Below are 21,675 nucleotides of genomic sequence, written 5' to 3'. Positions count from 1 at the left end.
AAATAGTGATGGAATACACTAAAAATAAAAGTAAATAATTAATGGTTTTAAAATTAAAATTAATAAGTAATCTTTTTTTTTCAAAATTTTTGATATTAAGCATTTGCTTTATAGTATAAACAAATTAATTAATAAAAATTAGTTTTTTTAAGCTTTTCAAATTAATTCTTAATTATTTTAAGGAAATCTAATAGAATTTCTAGGAAAAAATGATTTTTAATGTTTATGATTATTAACTTTTTTTTCTGTGCCATATTATTTTAATACCTTTTATTACTATCTTTATAAAATCTTTTTGTATCCTTTTATGATATTAGCCATATTAAATTTTGGGAAGTAACGTTGGTAGTCTTTAACACTTTCAAAACCTATGTCTAATTTACCAAATAAATTATTATTGGTAAATCCTAATAATTCATTGCTCTCAGAAATTAAAAACTCTTTTTACTTAGGAGTTTCTGTGTCTTATTATTTATTGCTTCTTGATTTTTATTTTTAAAATGATGACTTATTATCTTTTATACTTGTTAAGCTTTTTAAGTTTGGTTTAAGCTACTAATTATTCAATTATTTAGTGATTTGAACCTTCCAAGATTACAGTATTTATGAAATCTGTAAATAATTGTTAAATAGCATTTTTTCTTATGTATTTGGGTCTGTGATACTTTATTAATTAGGTTATCCATTTTCTTGATTTTTAAAATTTTTAAGACTGTTTTTTAGTTAATTTATTTAATTGCTTTGCTTTTGCAGTATTTGTAAAAATTTTCTGTCTATTGATTTTTGATTAAAAAATTTTTCTTGATTTTGTTGGATATTTAAAACTTATTTATGCTTATAAGAAGAAGGAGAGCTGTCAAGATTTGTATTATTATAAGTGCTAGTTCTTTCATCAATAGCATTTTCTTTTGAATAATTTAATCTCAAAAGCTCTAAGTGAGAACTGTTTTCGTTATTATTTAAAGCTGGAATATTTTGTTTTTATTCATTATATTTTTCTAATTCATCTGATTAAGTCATTTCATTTTTGGATACATCTTATGCTATTTTTGATTATTTCATGTATTCTAACACAAAATCTATTAATTAATGACTTAATTTTTTATTTTTTAGGTCAGACAGTCTTTTTCCTCCCGAATTATTGTATTTACTTAATTTATCTTCTTCATTTATTTAATTTAATATATTTTCTAATTGATTTTCAGAAATATTTTTCATATCTGACGTTTTTCTTTTTTTTTAATCACTAAGTATTGCCGATGAGGGTTTTCTTTAAACATTTTTTTAATCAGTTTCAGAAATTTCAATAGATTTCGAGCTTTAAGATGATTCTGAACTTGATGTTATATCTTAACTCAAATCAGAATCATAAGAATTATTTGATTTTTATAATGAAAAATTTTCATCAAATAGATCATTTTTATCTTTATTAAAATAGCTTTGACTTTTTTCATCCACAAAAATATGTTTTTTTATTTATTCATCTTTAATTTTAGGAAACCTCTTAAAAAAAAACTTATCTAATTCTTAGATTTGCAGAAGGTCAGATATGCAGATATCATTGTAATCTGGATAAATTTATTGAATCAGCTCTAACCTTTTCATTTTAAGGCTCATGGCAATGTGGACTCTTTCGGCTAAAGAGTTTCTCTCCTTACCTTTTTGTCTCATAAAAGATGAATCTCTCTACTAAATTGAAGAGTGAAAAACTTTTTTAGCAAACAAAAAATTTTATGCTTTGTAATGAATTTAAGGACATCCTGAAATATCATGACCATATTATAAGCAAGAGTAGCACTAATCAATAAACCGATTTTCAAATATCATTTAATCTCTTATCTAGCAAAACAACTCCTATATTTTAAAAATCAAAAGTAATTACAATTATGCTTATGAGTTGATATGTTTGTTTACAAAGTCATTTTAAAAATTCTTGATTAAATTTATGAATTATGAGTATGGCATTTAAATTACTGTAGAGACTGTTTTAGCTCTAATAGCTAAAGGAAGTGGGGTTTCAGTCAAAAATTATTTTAACCCTAAAGCTTTTCCCTATTTTTAATATTTAATAAATAAATCATTTAAAATTATTTTTTTAGTTGTTAAAATAAAAAATGTCTTATGTATGAATAATAATTTTTTAAGCTTTTATCTTGATTAAAATAGATTTATTTAAACAAATATTTTTACTATAAAATTAATAAATATTTGAATTAATTATTTAATAAAAAATAATCTTTAAAATGAAATAAGTATTTATTTCTATTAAAAATAAATTATGTTTTTATATAAGTTTATAAATAAATAATAGTCATTTTATCAATTCCAAGTTAAAAAATTAAGCTAAAATCTAGAAATAAAATAAATTTATTTGACTATTAAATAAAATTATTCTTAAAAAACTAAAAAATTAAGCTAAAATCTAGAAATAAAATAAATCTATTTTTAAATAAAATTATTCTATCCGAAAAATATTTGAGATTAATTTTTAGTTAAAAATTTAATTTCTCTTAATAAAACAAATTAAATTTAAAGAGTTAATTTACTTACTTAAATTAACTAGAGTGATCTTTTATTCTGCATATTTTGAAAAAAGTATTCTGCCTCTCCTTTGATTATGATAACTAAAAATGAAGGTATTTAGTTTTCTATCATGATTTTTTCTCCTGGTCCTAATCTTTTTTCCTCCATGAACTTAGCACATATATTTATAAACTCATTGCTAAAATTTTTACTAAACAAAGCTATCTATTTAAGAATTTTATAATTTCTCTCTTGTATAATCTCTTCTTATAAATCTGGTGGACACTTTGTGAAGATTTGTTAACCTTTTTGATTAATTATATTGTAAATGCTATAAAACAAATACAAAAATAAAATATAAAATTGTAAAATTACCATTTTACACAACTTCCTCTTATTGTTCATTCAAATATTCAAAATATTTTAAGACTCTTAATTAAGTTTCTTAAGAGCACTCCATATAGTCTAGATAGGATTGCAACTAATATTAATTAGATTCAAAATCTTTCTATTTTTTATGTCTTTATGCAAAAATATTCCCTATTGTATTAATACAATATGCAAAAGTAGCACAAGATACAAAAGTCATTCCTATCACATATATTTTTTCATAAATATTTATAGGAACAACATCACCGTACCCTATTGTTATCATAGTAATGATAGAGAAATAAATTGACCACACATAACGAGTAAACCAGTCTTAATTTGATAGACCTGAATAGTCAATCCAAGAATTATAATATTCATTTCCATATTTTGAACGGCTTTATAATTAGTTAGTATAGTCTCCCACCAAATGGAACCCACATCCTGTTAAGTGAGCTAAAATCACAATTAATAATATAAGCTTTAAAATTGATGTTATAAATGCATATCTGTATGAGAGACGAAAATGCTAATCTATTTTTTTAATCTTAATTTTCATCTATTTTTAAAAAATTTTATAAAAGCAAAAAATATTTTTATGATAAATATTTACTTAATTAATTCTTAGAAACATAGCAAGGAAATCAATCATATTTGAACCAAAGTATAAATTAAAGGAGAGCAAAAGTGTACAACTGAAATCAATCCAAAATTTATGGCGAAAATAATTGACAGCAATCTTATATTTATTCATAATTGGTTTTCCTAATTCGTAGTATCCTGTGTGAAATCCAAAAATAATGTCAATACAAAAGCAAAGAATGGGTATCTGATAAAGTATAATCGAATAATATTAAGAACTTAAATCAACTTATGAAAAGCACCCTTTTATTGGTAGGATCATGAGCTAAAATATGAGTAAGGATAAAAAAAATATTTCCCAAAAAATTATAATTAAAGTTGATGGGTTTAAAGCTTTTGATCTTTGCCATTAGAGGTATACGTAATTATGAAAACAATTAAAGATTCTAACTTTCAATGATGCAACTTTTTGTTGCTAAATTCCTTTTTGTAGCATCAGAACATTATTTCTACGTTTGATAATATTTTCTTCATTATTAAATTCATACATTTTATTTATATAGTTTAAATCTATTATTGATTTATCAGATATAATTTGTAGTTATTTTTTTTGAAGTATTCTGTAGTCTTAATATGCTACTCGTAGTAATAATTACTTCACGAATTTAATTAAGTATGTAAGAGAAATCAAGTGATTTTTATGAGTATGACCAACGATTTGTTATTCTACTATTACTGCAGTACTTTTGTGGAAAGATTAATTATTTTATTTAAATTTAGAGGCTTAGTTAACTTTTGTCTATAGTTCTTCTTATTCTGTTTACATAAAAGTGTTATATCTAAAAGGCTTTCTATTTCGAAACATGCTTTTTTATGATCCTATACTGTTATCTAATAAATTAACGTCGTTTCTTTTCCTTTCTTTTTAAAATATGCTAGACACTGAATCTGTATTTTGAGAATCTCTAAAAGTGTTTGTTTTTTAATCTTCTTAAGATTTATTTGCAATATTATCGTATTCCTTATCTTGCTGTAGCTGGTAATTGCTTTAATCTTTGGTTTAATATTTAGTTAGATGAGCCCAATTAAATTAATTAAATAAATAATTAAAATAATACCATCATTTAAGAAAAATCTTGACTTCCGTTATCCATGAGTACTTTACTAAATATTTTTGTAAATTTTATTAACTCATTGTGACTAAGTAAGTAGAATTATTAGATGCAAAGTAGGCTTGATATAAATTTTAAACAAACAAAATATTGATACTTTATCAGGATATTCAGAATACAGAATATCTTAACTTGTGGATTTCGCCCTAGAAAAAAAGTTACTCTCTTATTAGGAGTTAAAAAGTCTTCTTCTATTATCAGCGCCTTCGTTATTAATGTAATAGCTAGGGTCCTCTTCTTTTTCCTAATTTGGATGGCTAGAAAATGTATGATTTTATAGATTATAAAGATATTAATTATTTACTAAATCATTTGCTCTATAGTCATGTCTTTTAATAAGTTCTATTCCATTTTGCTGTCTTCATTAATTTTGATAAAAATTTCATTTTATTTTATCTATTTATTCATTTTCAAAATTCTTAGAGATTTATTTCTACTAAAGTCTTAGTTTTTAACTACTTTTTCCCTTCGTAATTACAAATAGAAATGATAAATAAATTAATTAATAGAATAATAGCTTTTATGTTTAAATTAATCAAATATTGTAGTTTATATTTTGCAAAGTAAAATGAAAGCTATCAATTTTTTTTTAAAAAAAAACTTAAAATATAGGAACAAATATACATATTTATATAAATATATATATAAATAACTAACTGGTCTCAAATTGAAATAGAATTAATAAAATAAATAAAATATTAACAAATATATAAACATGGATAATTAATTTTAATTTTTTTTAATATTGAAGATAGACTTTTGTTAAAATAGAAAAATAATAGAGAATTATTTTTGACAATTTTTTATTATCAATTTCTTAAAATTCCAAAAAAATTATGCCAAATATTCATGGTTTTGACTTTAATAAAAACCATTACAATTAATTCATAATCTTTCACTAATAACTAAATGTCATATCAACATCTTAGTGAGTTAACTATCCTTTCAAATCATTAATCTTAAATACTGATGATTAAAATGGCCTTTATTGCTTTTTGAACATAGTTGGAGATTGACTTATTTGTTATTGTGTTCCAGTAAAAAATTTTAATTTTTTAGGTTTTATTCTTTAGTTTAATTAGTATTTCATTTTTTTATAGCTTTTTATTATACTTTGCAAATTAAATTGAGGATAATATATTTGAAATTCTTTTGGCTTGTCAAATTTAAATTGTAATTTGCCAAAAATATGGTTTTGATCAGCTTTGTAGTTATTGTTTGTCATAGTATTTTAAATAGACTAAGTATTTTAGGGGACTGCTATGTTTTCTATTTTTATTTTATTTTCAGATCCTATTGTTATTGTATTAGTATCATTTTATTATTATTATATCATCCCTGATTCTTCTTTACTGCTTATCGAATTACTATATAAAAGATCTTTGTTCGATCTCTTAATTTATGTTTAAGACCTTTAATTTTATTATTGCTGCTACAAATTTATATTTGGAGATAGATATTAAAAAGTATTATTTTATAATTTATTTGGAGCTATTGATTTTTTAAATTATTCAAATAAATTTTCAATTAAAACTGTGAATGTTTGTTACTCTTATTACTATTGAAGTATTTAAATTTGTTGTGCTTATTATACTACTTTTTTATTTCTTTTTTAATTTTATTCAATAAAAGATATTATTGATTGCTTTTCATTATTCTTTTCTGTTTTCTTACTAGGATTAGAATTCTGTTAAATATCTGATACTCCAAGTTTAGATGTTTTAGCTTAAGATTATTCCTCATCAGTTAGATTTAAATTTACACTTTAATGCCTCTTTTCAGTTTAATTGCTTGAGTTATTGTTACTTGCAAGACTGTTACTTTACATTCTGTTTTAAAAAACTAAATTTTAAGACTTATTTTTGCTGCTTTAGCTGTTAATTGAAAGATTCCTTACCAACTAAGGCTTTGTTCCAGATTAAGAATTAAAATCTTACAGAAATTGCCCTTAATATTATATTATTAAATCGCTTTATATATTACTTTATTCTGAATTCTATTACTATTGTGGTTATTGTATATTCAATTTAGCTTATTAATTATACTTTTAATCTTAAAAATCCAATTTTTTCTCATCTTCAATTTCATTATTTACTTTTTAAGAAGTTAATTACTAATCTTTGATTTCATCGAATGTTTCAAATTGTTATTACACATCACCATTTTACTATTAAATATTTTTTTAAGAGCTAATACTTACAGAATAAATCGATTTATCAAAGTCTTGAGACTGATTTTGCTACTATCTAAGATACTAACTAACTTCTTTCTAATCATCATTAAGCAGCCTTGCTATTTTGGATTCTTCAGAACTAGATGAAGAAGATAATGACGAAGATTCAAAAGAAGATGATGAATTTTCTTACTATTATTCATCATCTTCATCATTAATATTTATTTAAGTATCAAAATTATAATGCTCTGATTATTCACCTAAATTAACTTAATTAAGTGATTTTTACTAGCTAAGAACTGCTTATTTATCATAGAAAGATTGTTTTCTTAAAAATTTTAGCTTCTTTTATTTGATTTTAGGACATCTTCTAAAAAAATCCCTATCTTTTTCTTGATACTATATCTCATACAATATATTTATATCTTTATAGTCTTTATAGATTTCCTATACTGCAGTCCATCTATATAATTTAAAGTCTAATTTTACTTATTGATTATAACCCAAAGTATTATATTTTTAAGATATTTTTCTGAATTGAGACATTCTTTTTTCTTAGATCTAATTATGAAATATTCTCCTGCTAAATGTAGACCTGTTAACAACATAATGAAGCTAACCACATAAATTTAAATCGTGTCCATATTATCCACAGCTGCAGCATTTAATATAATATCTTTTATCGTTCTTAAACTAATCCCTGACCATGCAAAACTTTTCCTAAATTAAAAATTAAAAAGATTAAATAAAGTAACAGCACAAAAACAAATTCAAAATTTACATAATCCAAATCAATTTATTTGATTATGCTTTAAAACTCTTCATAAGAAATAAATGCCAAAGTTGTTGCTGTTTTAGCTTAAATAGATACTTCTGAGGTTTATCTTGTTAAAAATTATTGGAAACCTATTAGCTTGATGTCTTTCTAATTTTTTTTATAAAATCTTTTGTTATATCTAAATATAAAAAAAATAATATTTGCTTACTGATATTTATAATAACGCCCTTTAACATTCTCTATCAACCGTTGAATACTCTACGATTCCTTGAGTTATAATACATAAGTTATCAACTGTCTATCCTTGTATTATGAACAATTCTCCAGGACTTAGTATTTTTTCCTTCATTCTTAGACTTACTTTGTCAATGAGTTGAGTAGTAAAATTTTCTTTTAAAATTGGGATGTTGTTTAAAATTTTACCAAAATACTGCTAAATTAGTTCTTCTCTTAATTCTACCGAGCACTGTTTTAAAATCAACTCTCCTATTTATTAAACAAACATAAAAAATAAATAAACTTATAGAAAAATAAAAAATCAGATAACCTTTTAGCAAAATCTCATCCCTCTAGTCCTCCAAGTACTCTAATTGCTTCAGTATTTTTATTTAAGTATCTTTTTTAATAGATTTTATATTCATGTAAGTTGATATGTCATATAACTTTTTTTGAAATTATTTTGACTTTTATTAAATTTCTGTAAAAATTGAGCCAATAGTATTAACACAATATCCAAAAACACCGCAAGAAAAAATAGCCATCACTATCACATATATCATTTCATATACATTTATTGGATAAACATCCCCATATCCTATTGTTATCATCGTTATAATGGAAAAGTAAAATGAATATATGTATTTTATATTCCAACTATCTTCCACTATCCCTTGTTTCTTCACCCAAGTGTTATTTGCAAGATTCCATTCTTAAGTTTTTTATGAAACTAAATAAAATCCACAACAATTTATGTGTGCAACAAAGAGTACTAAAACAATCAAGCTTACCAGATCATAGAACATTGCAAATTTGAATTAAATTTAAAAATGCTAATTAATTTGCTGTTTCTTATCCCCTATCTATTCAAAATAGTTAAATAAATAATAAATTTTCCAAAAGAAATTATTTAATACATTTTTAATAAAAAGAAACATTTTCAAATTATTTTTATTTAAAATTTACTTGCTACAACCTTAGAAGGAGAGCTAGAGAATCTAAAAGAGCTGAATTGAGACCTAAATTGGCTATCAAGATAAGAGTACAGAAAATATCAATCCAAAGTTTGAGCTTCATATAGTTTTCAGCAATTTACTTTTTATCAGAAACAACCATTCCAAACTGATAAAAACCTTTATGAAATCCAATAAAGATATCTATAGTGAAACAAATTATTGGCACATAATACAATATAAACATCCATTCTAAATTTGAAAAATCAACTTCAAAACATGTTTTTATTGGGATTAACACTAGTTATATAATTATTATAACAAGTAGTATACTTTCCCAAATTATTAGTGCTTTCGAATTAGGCTAAAATACTTTTAATTCTAGAATTATTTTTAATAAGTAACTTAAAATTTAGCTTCTCTCGATGAAATTTTTCTTAAAATGCTTTTAATTTTAATTAATAATTTTTTTTTCAAGCAACTTTCTCCTGTTGAAAAGTAAGTCACCTCTCTCTTCTTTATTCTTAGCTTCAAAATTAATGGCAGGATAATAAGATTTATCATTTATAATATTTAATTAAAACTGTTGTAACACATTAAAATCTTTTTTGGCAGTCTAAATCAGAAGAGCTTTTACAAATTTTTAAACATAGGCTAATATGATAAAATAATTTTTTTTATAAACTTCTTATTAATATAAGATAGGACTATTTCCATTTAACATACCATTTGTTATTGTTTAGTTCATTATGTTAGCCTATGATATATACATGCTTTGTTCGTCGTTATTTACAAATTTACTATTTTTCATGTATTTTTCATATGCACTTTGAAGAAGTTTACTCCTCTTTTTGGAGCCCTCTCTTTAGAAAAACTTTTAGCTATTTTGATCATTTTACAAGGAATTTAAATCTTAATTAATTTTAAAGCTATTCACTATTGATGTTTAATATGGCGATGAGGTATTCATATCATTATTAAAATTATATTTAAGACTGTTTAAGTTAACTGAAGAGTTAATTTTCTTAAAGTTTAGTGTTGAATTGGTATTTTACTTGCTCCTCTGGCTTCTGTAAAAACAAACATAAAATAAATTTAATCACAATCAAATCAATAAAAGGCAAAATTTTATTTTAATTACTCCATAGGCAAATATCGTTAAGATTCATCATCAATTCCTTCTAATTCATATTCTTCTTCACTGTTTTATTTGCAAATATCCATTCTTTCAGACTCATATTGAAATAATTATCTCCTATTTGTTGCTCCATCAATATTTAGTAAGTAATTTGATTTTCTGTTATTTATTATATATTAAATACATTAGCAATACCTAAAGGATTGATCTAAATTTCATAAACATTGCATTAATTGATACTAAAAATTATTTTTACTCAAATAGAGATAACTAGGGAAACTGATTTTCTTAAATTTAGTTCACATCATTATTCATTTTATTTAATATAGAGAAGAATCTAATATTCTACGTTGAAAATAATCTAAATACCTCTACTTTATTGTATTATGAATAATTTAACTTACACAAAAAATTGTATCAGTATTTATTAATTAAAAATGACAGCATTTAAATTATTAATTAAACTTAAAAGAAAAAACGTGAATCTTACTTTGATATAAAAATAAAATAAGTAGTAATTATACAATAAAATGCAAGAAATGTTAGAAAAAAAAATACTTGTGCAAAATATTGAAAATAAGTTTAATTTAAAATAAAATCATATTATTTTATATTTTTTTAATTCCTAATTATTATGTTTATCAATGAGCAAAAAATGAACTTGTTTTTTTAATCTTAGGAATTTCATGATTATTTTAAGGTTAATTATTAAGAAAAGACCTTTTCCCTTATTATTAATCTGAATATTTTAAGCTTTAGTTTGAAGTAAGCTGATTCTAATCAGTACTGCCAAATTATTTACTTTAGTATTATAGTTATTTTTCTTAGTTTTAGATTTGCATATTTGTATTGACATCTCTATCTATAGTATTATATTAATTATTTGTATTGTTAGAAGTATTTTATTTATAAGATAGGCAAATGTTATTTTAATATGAAATAATATTGTTTGCATGTTAATTCGGATATTCTATTTTTACAGTACCATTCTTATTTATTTCTGTTTTATAGTTGTTTTCTGATTCATGATGGTGATGATTTTGTGATACAATTTATTTTTAATTTTATTATTTTTAGTATACTTGTGCAGTCTATAGTTAACCAATTTAAAATTATCCTTCACTAGAATTTGATCTCAAAAAAGCACGATCAGCAGGGAGGCTAATTTAATTAGTTTATTGTTAAGGAATTTATTGCTAATTTTTAAGAATCATAGTTGTTTTTGAATCTAATTAAGGCTATAAGATAAAATTTTTATTAACAACATGTTAAGAAATTGGCTTTGAATAGTAATTAAACTAGTCAATATTTTAAACAGGTTTTATTTAAGTAATTTTATTTTATTCAGATACTTTTTATGATATTATCCTATTAATATTTGTGCTAACCTACAGTGGGTTTCTAAGATTTAAAAAAATATATTTATATTAATTGGATAAATTAAAAAAAAAACAAATAAATAAATAAATACATTCTTTAGTAATAAGATTGCTGTGAAGAGTATTATTGCTAAATTTAATTTTGGTTCATTTATGAGGATGATGCAGAATTATTTGAATTTGAAGAAAAAACATGATATTGAGATGAATTATTATTCCCTTGATTTTTTTTATCTAAATTTTCTTAGTTAAAAGTGTTAGACTCTTTGAGCTTATTTGTATCGCTTTATAATATTTAAGCTAAATTTATTTAATATTTACTGCTTGTTTGAATATTATTTTAGCTTGGTTAGCATCCCATATTTTTGTTTAAAGAGTTAAAAGGTTCTTAGACGACGTTATTATTATTGCTGTTGTTTAAAATTTATATAGGCAATTAACTCTGTGCAGGTTACTATATCTGATACTAATTTAAAACCATGTTATTTGTATTTTGGTTATTTTGTAGTATATAACTTGAACGGTTGTATTAAGCTTATTGTTAATTTTGCTACCCTATTTACTTAAGCTTATATTCTATTTCTCCTACCTAATTTAATAAAAAAGAATCATTAAATTTTAATTTAATGTTCTCAATATATTTCTATATTGATTAAAAGAATTTGGTCTTACCTTTGAGATATTTTCTTGCTTATCTGGTGAAGTGGTATTGGAATTCACTGTTTTTCCCTAAATTTTTTTGCTTTCTGATTGTGGCTAATATTTTATAATTGGCATTTAGCTAACAGGCTTGATTACTTGCAACTAACAAGCAGAAGATGATAAGTTATTTTGATATTAGGGTGAGCTATTGAGTATTTAATTACGCTCGTAGTTTGTAGATGATATAGGACTGTAAGATATTAAGTTATTCTGTTATTAGCACCTATTAATTTCTGTTTCATTTTTATCGTTGTTGTTACCATTCTAAAAATTATTATTTTAGATATCGTTATTGCTGCTACAATTGTTATAGCTCAACGATCCTAAATCTTCATCCTTAAGGCATATCTTAGCAACATTCATTTTGTGAATTTTATTCATTATTATTTGCTTAACGTCTCTCTCTTGTTAGTTTATTATGGTACTTTTTCCATAGTACTTCGATGTTGTTAATTCAACATCATCTAGACCTCCCTTTTGAATGCTATTTATCATTGAATTTTATTCTACTTATATCTAAGAGGATGACAATTGCTAGCAAGAGGATATGTTCTCACTAGAATTTTACTTATTTAAGTTGTTTCTTTGAGATATACTTTTTAGATCATTTTATTTTGGAGACATTACTTTTATCTAGTTATGAATTTTTGAGCTAGATTGAGGATTCTTTTACTACTCATTTAATAAACTGTTAATGGTTCTCTCACCTTTACCAATTGACTATGAAGCCATCACTGCTTGATTGCTCAATGAATGATTTTGGATAGCTTAATTGCTTTAAAGATTACAAGATAAAGATGGTTAGATTGTTTAAGGTATGGAGTTATTTATACTAGAAGTCTTTGAATTATGCTAGTTTAGTTAACTAGAAGAGAGATTTTAAGTAAATCCTGGGGAAGTATAATAGTTGCTTGGGTTAATAACTTTAGATGTAAAGTTATATATTTATTGAGATGAAGTTTATGAACAAACTCCATTATTTACAAGCGAATCTTCCTTTTATAATTTAAAATTAAAAGATTAACGAGAATCATAAATTGAATTTCTTTTATTCTCAACTGCTGAAAAGCTAGAAGTTTCAAAACTAGATATATTATTTATATCTTGAGCATTATTTTGCACAAAACTTAATGGCTAAGTTGATATGCACTAATAGTTAGTTGGCTGAAAGCTATTTGAGGAATTATTACTTAAGTTACTCATGTTGAGATTCTATTACTACTGTTACTACACTTATTGCCTTTTATGAACATTCTAATATTTGTCAAGAATCGTTTAAAAATGAGATTCATCTTTGTTATCTTAACTGCTTCTGTGCTAGCGATTTGATAAAGAATTAGAGCTTTACACATATTAATTATTATTTGGAGTTACTTATGAAATAATTATTTGTGAGCTTTTTTAATTTTGCTACTATTAACTACTCTTAGGAGTCTTTCTCCCTGCTGTTAGCTATCTCCCAGAAAGTTATTCTTGTTTTACCAATTCTAAGTTAATTTTTGATAGGGGGACAGATTTTTTAATAAGAGTTTTCTGCTTTTATTTGTACTCTCCTGCAAATGCATTCTTATGAATTTTTTGAGAAATTGTATTTGAACTGCTATTATTTTCAAAAGGTTTCTTTGTAGAATCAGCTCTAATTTTATATTTAAGACATAATAAGAATTATATAAACAACTTAGATGAATATTTTATATTTAATTTATCATTAAAAATATATTTACGATCTTTCTAAGCTACTACACCACTCGTTCTTTTGAGTAAACTAGTAATCAGCAAATTATCTGGAAAGAGATGAAGTCGCATTGTTATTCGAGCTATTTGAAATTTTTGACTCATTGCCTATATTAGAAGAAGACAGCTAACTAGAAGCATGCTATTGTCCTTGTAAAACTGGACTATGAAATCTAAAGGGAGACTAACTCCTATTATCAAAATTATGTTCCTTTTTAATTTTTGACCACTCAGATTCTAAGCTATTCAAATTGGTAGATTAAATTAATTCCTTTTCTCTGCTTTGAGATCTAGCTACTGAGCATTAATTGAAAACAAGATTGCTCAGCTAGTTGAATCCGATGCTATTTTAGCTGGTATTCTATTCAGTTACCTTTGGTGAAAAATCTTTGGGAAAATTGCACTGATAGCTACTAAAATCGCTGTTCATATTAGAAGGAGTGTTTTTTTCCATTTTTGGAGAAGATTACTCAGAGTGAATAGTCCTTGATTTCAATCTCTAAAGTATCCTCTCTTAATTTAGGTCTTTTATAGCAGGAATAAGTAAAACTGAACTTGTGTTTTTGCTTTGGTTATTGGAAGAATTGAGTTCTTAGTTTTATGCTATAAGCCTCTCAACAGATTATTGCTGCTGTTTATTTTACTACAATTTTGAAATTTAATCTACCTATTAATAATTTTATTAATGTAGGATTTATGCTATCTTAGTAACATTTCTTCTGCTTCTATAATCTAAGTCATTGCATGGCTACATAGGTGCTAATTAAGTATTACCATAATGCTTTTATGGAGCATTTTCTAGCTCCTTCATTAAATTAATTCCATTTACAGATTTAAAATTATTATCAAAATGTAGCTATTTCATAATATTTGAATATTGTTGAATGAATGACTTAGCTGTTTAATTTGTATATTTAATTTAACTATATAAATTTTGAAAGATATTAAACAGATGAAATCAATCAATCAATATTAGTTATTTTGATTTTTATCAATTGATTGCTTGTTATTAGATTTTCAAAACTAAAATTTGATTAAAGATTAACAGAATTTTTTAATTTTTAATATCAGCTATTATTCAATCAAATAAGAGGATTATCTATAATTTAAAATAATAACAATTCATTTCAAACAGTACGTACACAAATATTTAAATAATTAAAATTAAAATAATTAAACTTCTTCATTTTTTTCTTCAAAAAATAAAATCTATAACCATTTTCAATATATTTTATTAAATAAAAATTCTATTAATAATTTAACATTATTTTCATAATACATACTAACCAATATTTAAATTTTGGAAGATAAAATCATTAAACATATATAGCTTTTAAAAATTGAATTGGAATTATTAGATATGTATTATAATTTAATTCTCAATAGTAAATTTGATATAAATTAATAAATAAATTGAAAGGAGAACTTTAAAATAAATATTTATTTGAAAATAAAATTTTGAAACCATAAGCGAACCTTTAAGTAGTTTATATTTATGAAAAAAAAATAAATATATCTTTTAGCAAAATTAAATATGATAAATGCTCATAAATTCTTGCTGATTTTAATATCTTTTAAATACACTGATTACAGCCTTAATTTAAAAAATAAAAAAGCATACTTTAATCTCATTAGACTTTAATGAATGTATTTTTACTGTAATTGAAACTATAATATTTAAAATAAACAAAAAATTCTCAGCAAAGAAGTTCAAAAAATTCATATTATTTTATCATTTAAATTCAATTTATTTTTATAAACTATTAAACTTAACTTAATTTTTACAAATACTTTTTATTTGTTTTTTAACTTCATTCATTCAATTAATTTCTAAATTTTATATTATGTATGTTAAATTTAAAAAAATTACTTGTTTATTATTACATAAATAGAGAACAATAATTTTAAATGATAATAATACATTAACAATCATAGAATTGTTTGTTATCAATGGAAAACTTGACTTTATTATTAAAATAAGTTTATTTTAATTATATAATATATATTAATAAAAGTTGTAGACTAAGCCTTTGATAATCAAAGTAAAAATTAAGAACTAAAAACAAATTTTTAATGCATCAAATTAATCTTTTTACTTTTATAAAAATAACGAAATCAAAACCACTTTTTGCTCTTTTATTGTTACTATTTTAGTTATTGCTCTTATCTTTTTCTTTCTGCCTCTTCTTCTTTTTTTCTTTACTCTTCCTATTTCTTTCTAATTTCTTCTTACTTTCTTAGTTTTTCAATGATTAGTGAGTGGTTAATATATTTTTCAAGTCTAAATTCGACTGGATAGCTTATTTCTACTTGTTAAAGATTACCAACACTGTCATAAGATTGCTTTTCTATGTATTATCCTTGAGCATCTAATTTATCTGAATTTAAAATAGATTTAAAAGCTTAAATTATTATATCTTCTATAAATTCATTAAAAGGAGTATCTCCAATATTTTATGCTGGCTCAGTGCAAATTAAATAATTTGTCTCTGGTATTTCAGCTAGCTTATATTCCTTTTATTTACTTACTATTTTTTTTGCAGCCTATTATTATTATTCATCATTTAGCTCTATACCTACAATATAAAGTTACTATTCAGAATCTTGAGTAATTTCAGGATCTTCATATACAATTTTTATCTGATTGTTTACTTTTATAAAAGGCGAGCACTCTTATAATAGCTTCTCAAATATTTATGGTGATCTTTAAAATTTTCCCTAATAATTCTTATACAAAATGTATCTCTTTTTGAGTAAAGCTTTCTCTACTTTAACTCTTTAATGATGCTTTGAATACATGTACAATCCATACTAAAATATACCAAAAATTCCTACCATTTAAATAATTGTCTTCATTTTTAAAAATAGGTTTCTACTTAATTATTTTTTAAAATCTAATCTAATTTTTTTTATTAAAAATTTTTATTTAAAGATATATTTCTAAATTTTACTCTAAAGCTTGCTTAAAATCCTTTTTATTTAAAATAATAAATTACTGATTCAAAAAAATAGAAAATTAGAACTTATTGTAAAAAAAAATGATTATATATTTATTTAAATATTTTATAAAATAAATGATTAAAAATTGATTCATTAAAAAATATGCAATAAATTATTGATTAGCTTTAGAAAAGTATAATATTCTGCTTTAAAATTATTTAACAACTAGAAATCCTTTTAACTTATTATTTATGAATTCCACTGGAAATAATAAATAAATTAATAAATTTTAAATACTTTGTGAGATATTGTTAATTTATTTAAAGAATTAATTGTTTTTGAAATGTAATATCAAAATAGTCCAACCTATAGCTAATATATAGGAAGTTATTAGTAAACTCCTTATGTTAGTCCTATTTATTAACGAGGCAATCATCTTTTAAGCACATATCAAAGCTGCTAGTATAGACCTCTACCTGTTGAGCAGAGAGTAGTTTATAATAATTTTAATCCTTAAGTTTAGTTACCTCCTCCTGTCTAACCTTCACAGAAAGTATTCTACCCTACAAATAACATTGTGTCATGGCATCCTTTAGAAGCAAAAATTTAAAATGAAAATTCTATTTACTAAAATTATTATCAAGATCCCTACATTATTTAGTAATAGAATCAGTTTTAGTAGGATTAAAACAAATAATATTATAATTAGTAATTTTCAAATGAAAAAAATACTTTGGTTAAATAAAAAATTGAATCAAGCAAAAGCAGTAAAATCTCAATAAAAGACAATTTGGATGATACTCCTAAATTTGCTACAAATAAATTAGCTTAAATGATTAAAAAAAGCAAAGTAAGTAGTAAATTTTTAGTTTAGAAAAGCTCATTTTTTATTTGTATTAAATTCTTAGTAAATAGGAGGAATAAATATAACTGATTAGTTAATTGGAGATGAATTAATTGAGAAGTCTTAAAAATAACAAGAAGATGCTAAGTCTGAAAACTATAACAATAACAACGATGATAGTGATTCTAATGAATCTGAAGAAGAGTATGAGGACGATTAAGAATATGAAGATAGTTAAAGCGAGAAATTATTTCAAAGCAGTTTATTTAATATACAAAACTCACAGGGATTTAATAGAAAAGGTAATAACTATCTATATGGTTCAAATTTGGCAGGCTTAAGAAATGATAAAATTACTGATTATAATAGATTTGAAACTCTTAATAAATTTGAAAAAATAAATAAATAGCATGCCAATTTGTTTGCAAATGACTTTAAAGAGGATTTGTAAATGAAAGATATTTTTGGTGATAACACTTTGTATATAGATAATTTCAACTTATCAAAAACATCTGGTACTGTTCCTTCTTTTATATGGCATAGAACAAGAAACAATATAAGTCAGAATATTCTCAGAGAAGAAGAGGAATTATCATCAAATAACGGAGATGATAATGATGATTACGAACATAAAAATATGCTCTGGGAAGCAAGATATTAAAAGATACATGAACACGATTACATGGTTTCGTATGCAAATAATATATTTAATCGCAAGAGTAACTATCTAAAGTTAGGGCTTTTTTACAAATAAGCTTTGATAAAATATTAGTTTGATAGATCTAAAGAAATTGTATATTACATGTACTCTTATGATGAGTATTCGATTAAAAAAAAAAAATCAGAAATGACTCAAGATTAGTAAGGAATTAATGAAGATATAGAAATTAAAATCAACACTTTAGAGGATATAGATCAAGATGATGAGGATGAATAGCAAAATAATATGCAAGAATTAAGCATATTAAATAGCTCATAAAAACAAAATAAAGATTTATTGCAAGTTACTCAATTATCCAAATCTAAAAGTGGAGATCATGATTCAAGCAAATAAGGAAATTAAACTTAAAAATCTGTTGTTTTTAACTAATAAAACAAATCAAGAATTTTAAATAATTCTTAACTAGCAAGTAGTAACTTAAAGTCTAAAGTTTTAACCACGACCACCTACAATAAATAAGATTTAAAATCTCAAATCAAAGACCAATATGACTTTTCTAAATCAAACTTTTTGAGTAACTAACACTTTAGGAATTTATCTTATTTAAATCATTTTGATTCATATTAAAAATCTATTTACATTTTTCTTATTTATTAATTTAAATGTTAATAAAAATAACCTAACTTGTATTTGACTTATATAATAGGGGATTATGAGAAAACTCACTTTGGTTAATCGATTATGGAAGAAGGGGATGAGCAGGAATCGAAAAGCATGAATAAAAGCTAATTAAGTTTGGAAAGAACAAATAGTAACAATACAAGCTAATATTCTGACAACTACAGCAAACTTTATAAAAGCAGGCCTGCAAGTCAAAGAAAAAAAGTTGTTGAAAAGAAATCAGATGATTTATCTAAAATAAAGAATAAGAAAAACAAATATAGATTATGGGAAAAGAATGCTGTAAGTGAAGATAAGTTTCTTGATTAGGTTAGAGATTCAACAATTGAAGCCGTGAAAAGAGCTAGAAATATGGAACAAGCTATAGTAGAAAAAACTTCTATTTTTGAACATCATGCTGCATCTTTATTGAACCAACATTTATCTTAATTGAGAAAAGTGAGTAAAGAATAGAAAAAAGAGCTTTATTTAAAAGTTAGGGATATTATTCAATGCATTTATGATGAATACAGAGACATAATTAATTTTGAAAGCAACAACACTTATGTAATGCTTGTTTGTGATAAAAAAGATAATGATAGAATACTTGGTCTGCACTACTATGGATATTAAGGAAAAAGATACTTTGAAAAATATTTTGATTAATTTGTAACATTTAGTAAAACAAGAAAAGAATTTGAAGAAAAGAGATACTAAGCATTCTTGTTAAATAAACAGGACGAAAGCTACTGTAAGCAGCATTTCCTCAATTGAGTATTTTCAATAAATAATCTTATTTAATATTTTCAAAAATATAATTATCTAAAAATATGCAATATTATGTTGTTTCAAAATGTAAAAAATTAATTAGTTAGTTTACATATGTTAGTCATTCATTCACACTTCATTTTTTAAAAAAATAAATTTAAATAATTTTTTGTTTTCTTATTTTCTTTAAAATTTAATTAATTATAAAAATAATTTTCAATGAAAACATTTTTTAACTAAAATTTTGTTGAAAATTGTTGTAATACTTTAAGATTTTACCTAAATTATCTAAAGTATTTGAAATAAAACACTCTATTTACAACATTTTTTTGATTAATTAATATTTTTCTTTTTAATTGTATTTCATATATTTTTTTATTCATTTTATTTAACAAGCTTTTTAAAAAATATCAAATAAATTATTTTTTAGAGCTTTAATTTTGATAGTAGAAAGAAAAGCTTTCATTAATCAAAATTAAAGACGATAGAAATTTATTAATAGCTACAAAAATAAAAATTTATAAAGAATATATTATTAATAATATTCATTCATATTGAGTAACATTTAATATCTTTTCTACTTGATTTTTAATCGTTTTATTTTTAATAATTATTTTTATAAGTAGAAAAATAATATATTAATTGAACTACTAAAAAATTAAAAAGCTAATAGGAATTTATTAATAATAATAAAAAATAATTTATAAAAAATTTTTATTAGTATTATTCATTCACATTGAGTATATTTAATTGATGATTGATATCTTTTCTACTCTGATTTTTTTAATTGAATTAAAAAATTTCAAAAATTTTTAAATAATAAAACAATATAAGAAATTTTGAAACACTTTCTTTTAATAGGAATAATTTATTTATTAACAAAGCAATTAAAAATGTCAGATAAGCAAAGAGTTGTAAAAATTATAATTATTGGTCCTTCTTAAAGCGGAAAGACTGCTATCGCAAATTATTTAGCAAATCGTTTAGATGGTATTTCCAAAGACTATAGACCTACTGCAGCTTTAAGAATAGTTGAATTTAACAGAGAAGCACCAGTAAATCGCAAAAGACCAGGATAAGAAATGGCTACCATTTAGCTTTGGGATGGTAAAATTGATTTAATTATATAATCTTTAGTAAATTCATTTTATTAATTAAATTATTTTCTTTATTAAACAGTTTCAGGTGATCCAAGGTAAAATATTAAAGTTAGCTTTTTATGATTAACATTTTAATATGATAGAATTTGAATTGTTGCTCTTTTCTATGTTTATTTAACATTGAAATCATAAAATATTTAAGCAAAAAATAAATAAAATAGATATGAACCAACTTGGCCTGCTATTCAAAAAAATGCTCATGGTTGCTTAATGATATATAATGCAGAAAATCCTAGACATGAATAGGAAATAGAAGGTTGGTTTAACAATTTTGCAAATAAATCAAAAATGCCTCCAAACTTGTTAATGGGTAATTAGAACAATAATTTATTTGCATCAGAATAATTTAATGTGTTTGTTTTATAAATAAAAAAGCATTTGCACACTAAGTATCAGGAAAACCTGTATAAAAAAATAAATAGAGATAAAGTAAAATATTTTTTAAATATCATCTATTTTATTTGAATATTAAATTAAAATTTATGAATATTATTAAGTTAAATGTTGTCCAGCAGTTTCTGTTTTTAACACATCTATTGAAGAGGGACATGAAACTATTTTCCCAGCTTTTGAAAAACTTTTTACAAATGTAATGAACTAAATATATGAAAATGAAGATTAGATTGAAAGTAATTTTATGAAATGAAAGTTATAAAGAAATAAATATAAATAGATAGATAGAAAGGAAGTTAGATTGATACTTACTTACTTAATCATAATGTCATTAATAAACCTCAATTAATTAAATTAACAAATCTAATTAAATAATTTTAAAATAGTTTTTATTTATGTATTTTTTAATCAGATAAAAATCATATTAAAATATTTTAGTTTATTCGTTTTTTAAACGAATGACTAAAGATTTTCTAAAAAATTTATTCTCTTTTTAAATGTTTTTAAACCATCCTTTTTTATGATTTTTT

The 21,675-nt window shown here is 22.9% G+C and overlaps 6 protein-coding genes across 6 annotated transcripts; 2 read left to right on the top strand and 4 right to left on the bottom strand. All coding sequences in view use genetic code 6, as the record gives it.

Annotated features, from left to right (window-relative positions):
• Positions 1-156: 156 nt before the first annotated feature.
• TTHERM_01109880 (cation channel family protein) lies at positions 157-5,118 on the bottom strand (the record flags this gene model as incomplete). Its single annotated transcript, XM_001030197.2, has 9 exons — positions 4,951-5,118; positions 4,744-4,903; positions 4,593-4,638; positions 3,926-4,527; positions 3,506-3,721; positions 2,899-3,451; positions 2,551-2,828; positions 1,915-2,052; positions 157-1,854 (listed from the first exon to the last, which is right to left on the bottom strand). The coding sequence occupies exons 1-9, from the start codon at positions 5,052-5,054 to the stop codon at positions 157-159; spliced, it is 3,795 nt and encodes a 1,264-aa protein (XP_001030197.2). The 5' UTR covers positions 5,055-5,118.
• Positions 5,119-5,541: 423 nt separating this feature from the next.
• Positions 5,542-8,424, bottom strand: TTHERM_01109870 (cyclic nucleotide-binding domain protein; the record flags this gene model as incomplete). The annotated part of the gene is made up of 4 exons (XM_001030196.2): positions 5,542-7,539; positions 7,601-7,744; positions 7,806-8,083; positions 8,145-8,424. 4 exons carry the CDS (start codon positions 8,422-8,424, stop codon positions 5,542-5,544), a joined length of 2,700 nt encoding a protein of 899 aa, XP_001030196.2.
• A 2,121-nt stretch (positions 8,425-10,545) lies between these two features.
• Positions 10,546-14,620, bottom strand: TTHERM_01109860 (hypothetical protein; the record flags this gene model as incomplete). Its single annotated transcript, XM_001030195.2, has 4 exons — positions 13,710-14,620; positions 11,956-13,621; positions 11,376-11,872; positions 10,546-11,305 (listed from the first exon to the last, which is right to left on the bottom strand). The coding sequence occupies exons 1-4, from the start codon at positions 14,582-14,584 to the stop codon at positions 10,546-10,548; spliced, it is 3,798 nt and encodes a 1,265-aa protein (XP_001030195.2). The 5' UTR covers positions 14,585-14,620.
• A 1,214-nt stretch (positions 14,621-15,834) lies between these two features.
• TTHERM_01109850 (hypothetical protein) lies at positions 15,835-16,644 on the bottom strand (the record flags this gene model as incomplete). Its single annotated transcript, XM_001030194.4, has 1 exon — positions 15,835-16,644. The coding sequence occupies exon 1, from the start codon at positions 16,573-16,575 to the stop codon at positions 15,835-15,837; it is 741 nt and encodes a 246-aa protein (XP_001030194.3). The 5' UTR covers positions 16,576-16,644.
• Positions 16,645-17,002: 358 nt separating this feature from the next.
• On the top strand, positions 17,003-19,598 carry TTHERM_001109849 (hypothetical protein; the record flags this gene model as incomplete). Its single annotated transcript, XM_012799133.1, has 3 exons — positions 17,003-17,509; positions 17,568-18,738; positions 18,871-19,598. 3 exons carry the CDS (start codon positions 17,003-17,005, stop codon positions 19,596-19,598), a joined length of 2,406 nt encoding a protein of 801 aa, XP_012654587.1.
• An 887-nt stretch (positions 19,599-20,485) lies between these two features.
• Positions 20,486-21,398, top strand: TTHERM_001109848 (miro-like protein; the record flags this gene model as incomplete). Its single annotated transcript, XM_012799132.1, has 5 exons — positions 20,486-20,699; positions 20,772-20,787; positions 20,914-21,062; positions 21,128-21,181; positions 21,250-21,398. 5 exons carry the CDS (start codon positions 20,486-20,488, stop codon positions 21,396-21,398), a joined length of 582 nt encoding a protein of 193 aa, XP_012654586.1.
• Positions 21,399-21,675: the final 277 nt, after the last annotated feature.

Source organism: Tetrahymena thermophila (assembly GCF_000189635.1).
Source record: "Tetrahymena thermophila SB210 genomic scaffold scf_8254504, whole genome shotgun sequence".
NCBI lineage: Eukaryota > Ciliophora > Oligohymenophorea > Hymenostomatida > Tetrahymenidae > Tetrahymena > Tetrahymena thermophila.
This window is presented reverse-complemented; position numbering and strand designations above follow the sequence as displayed.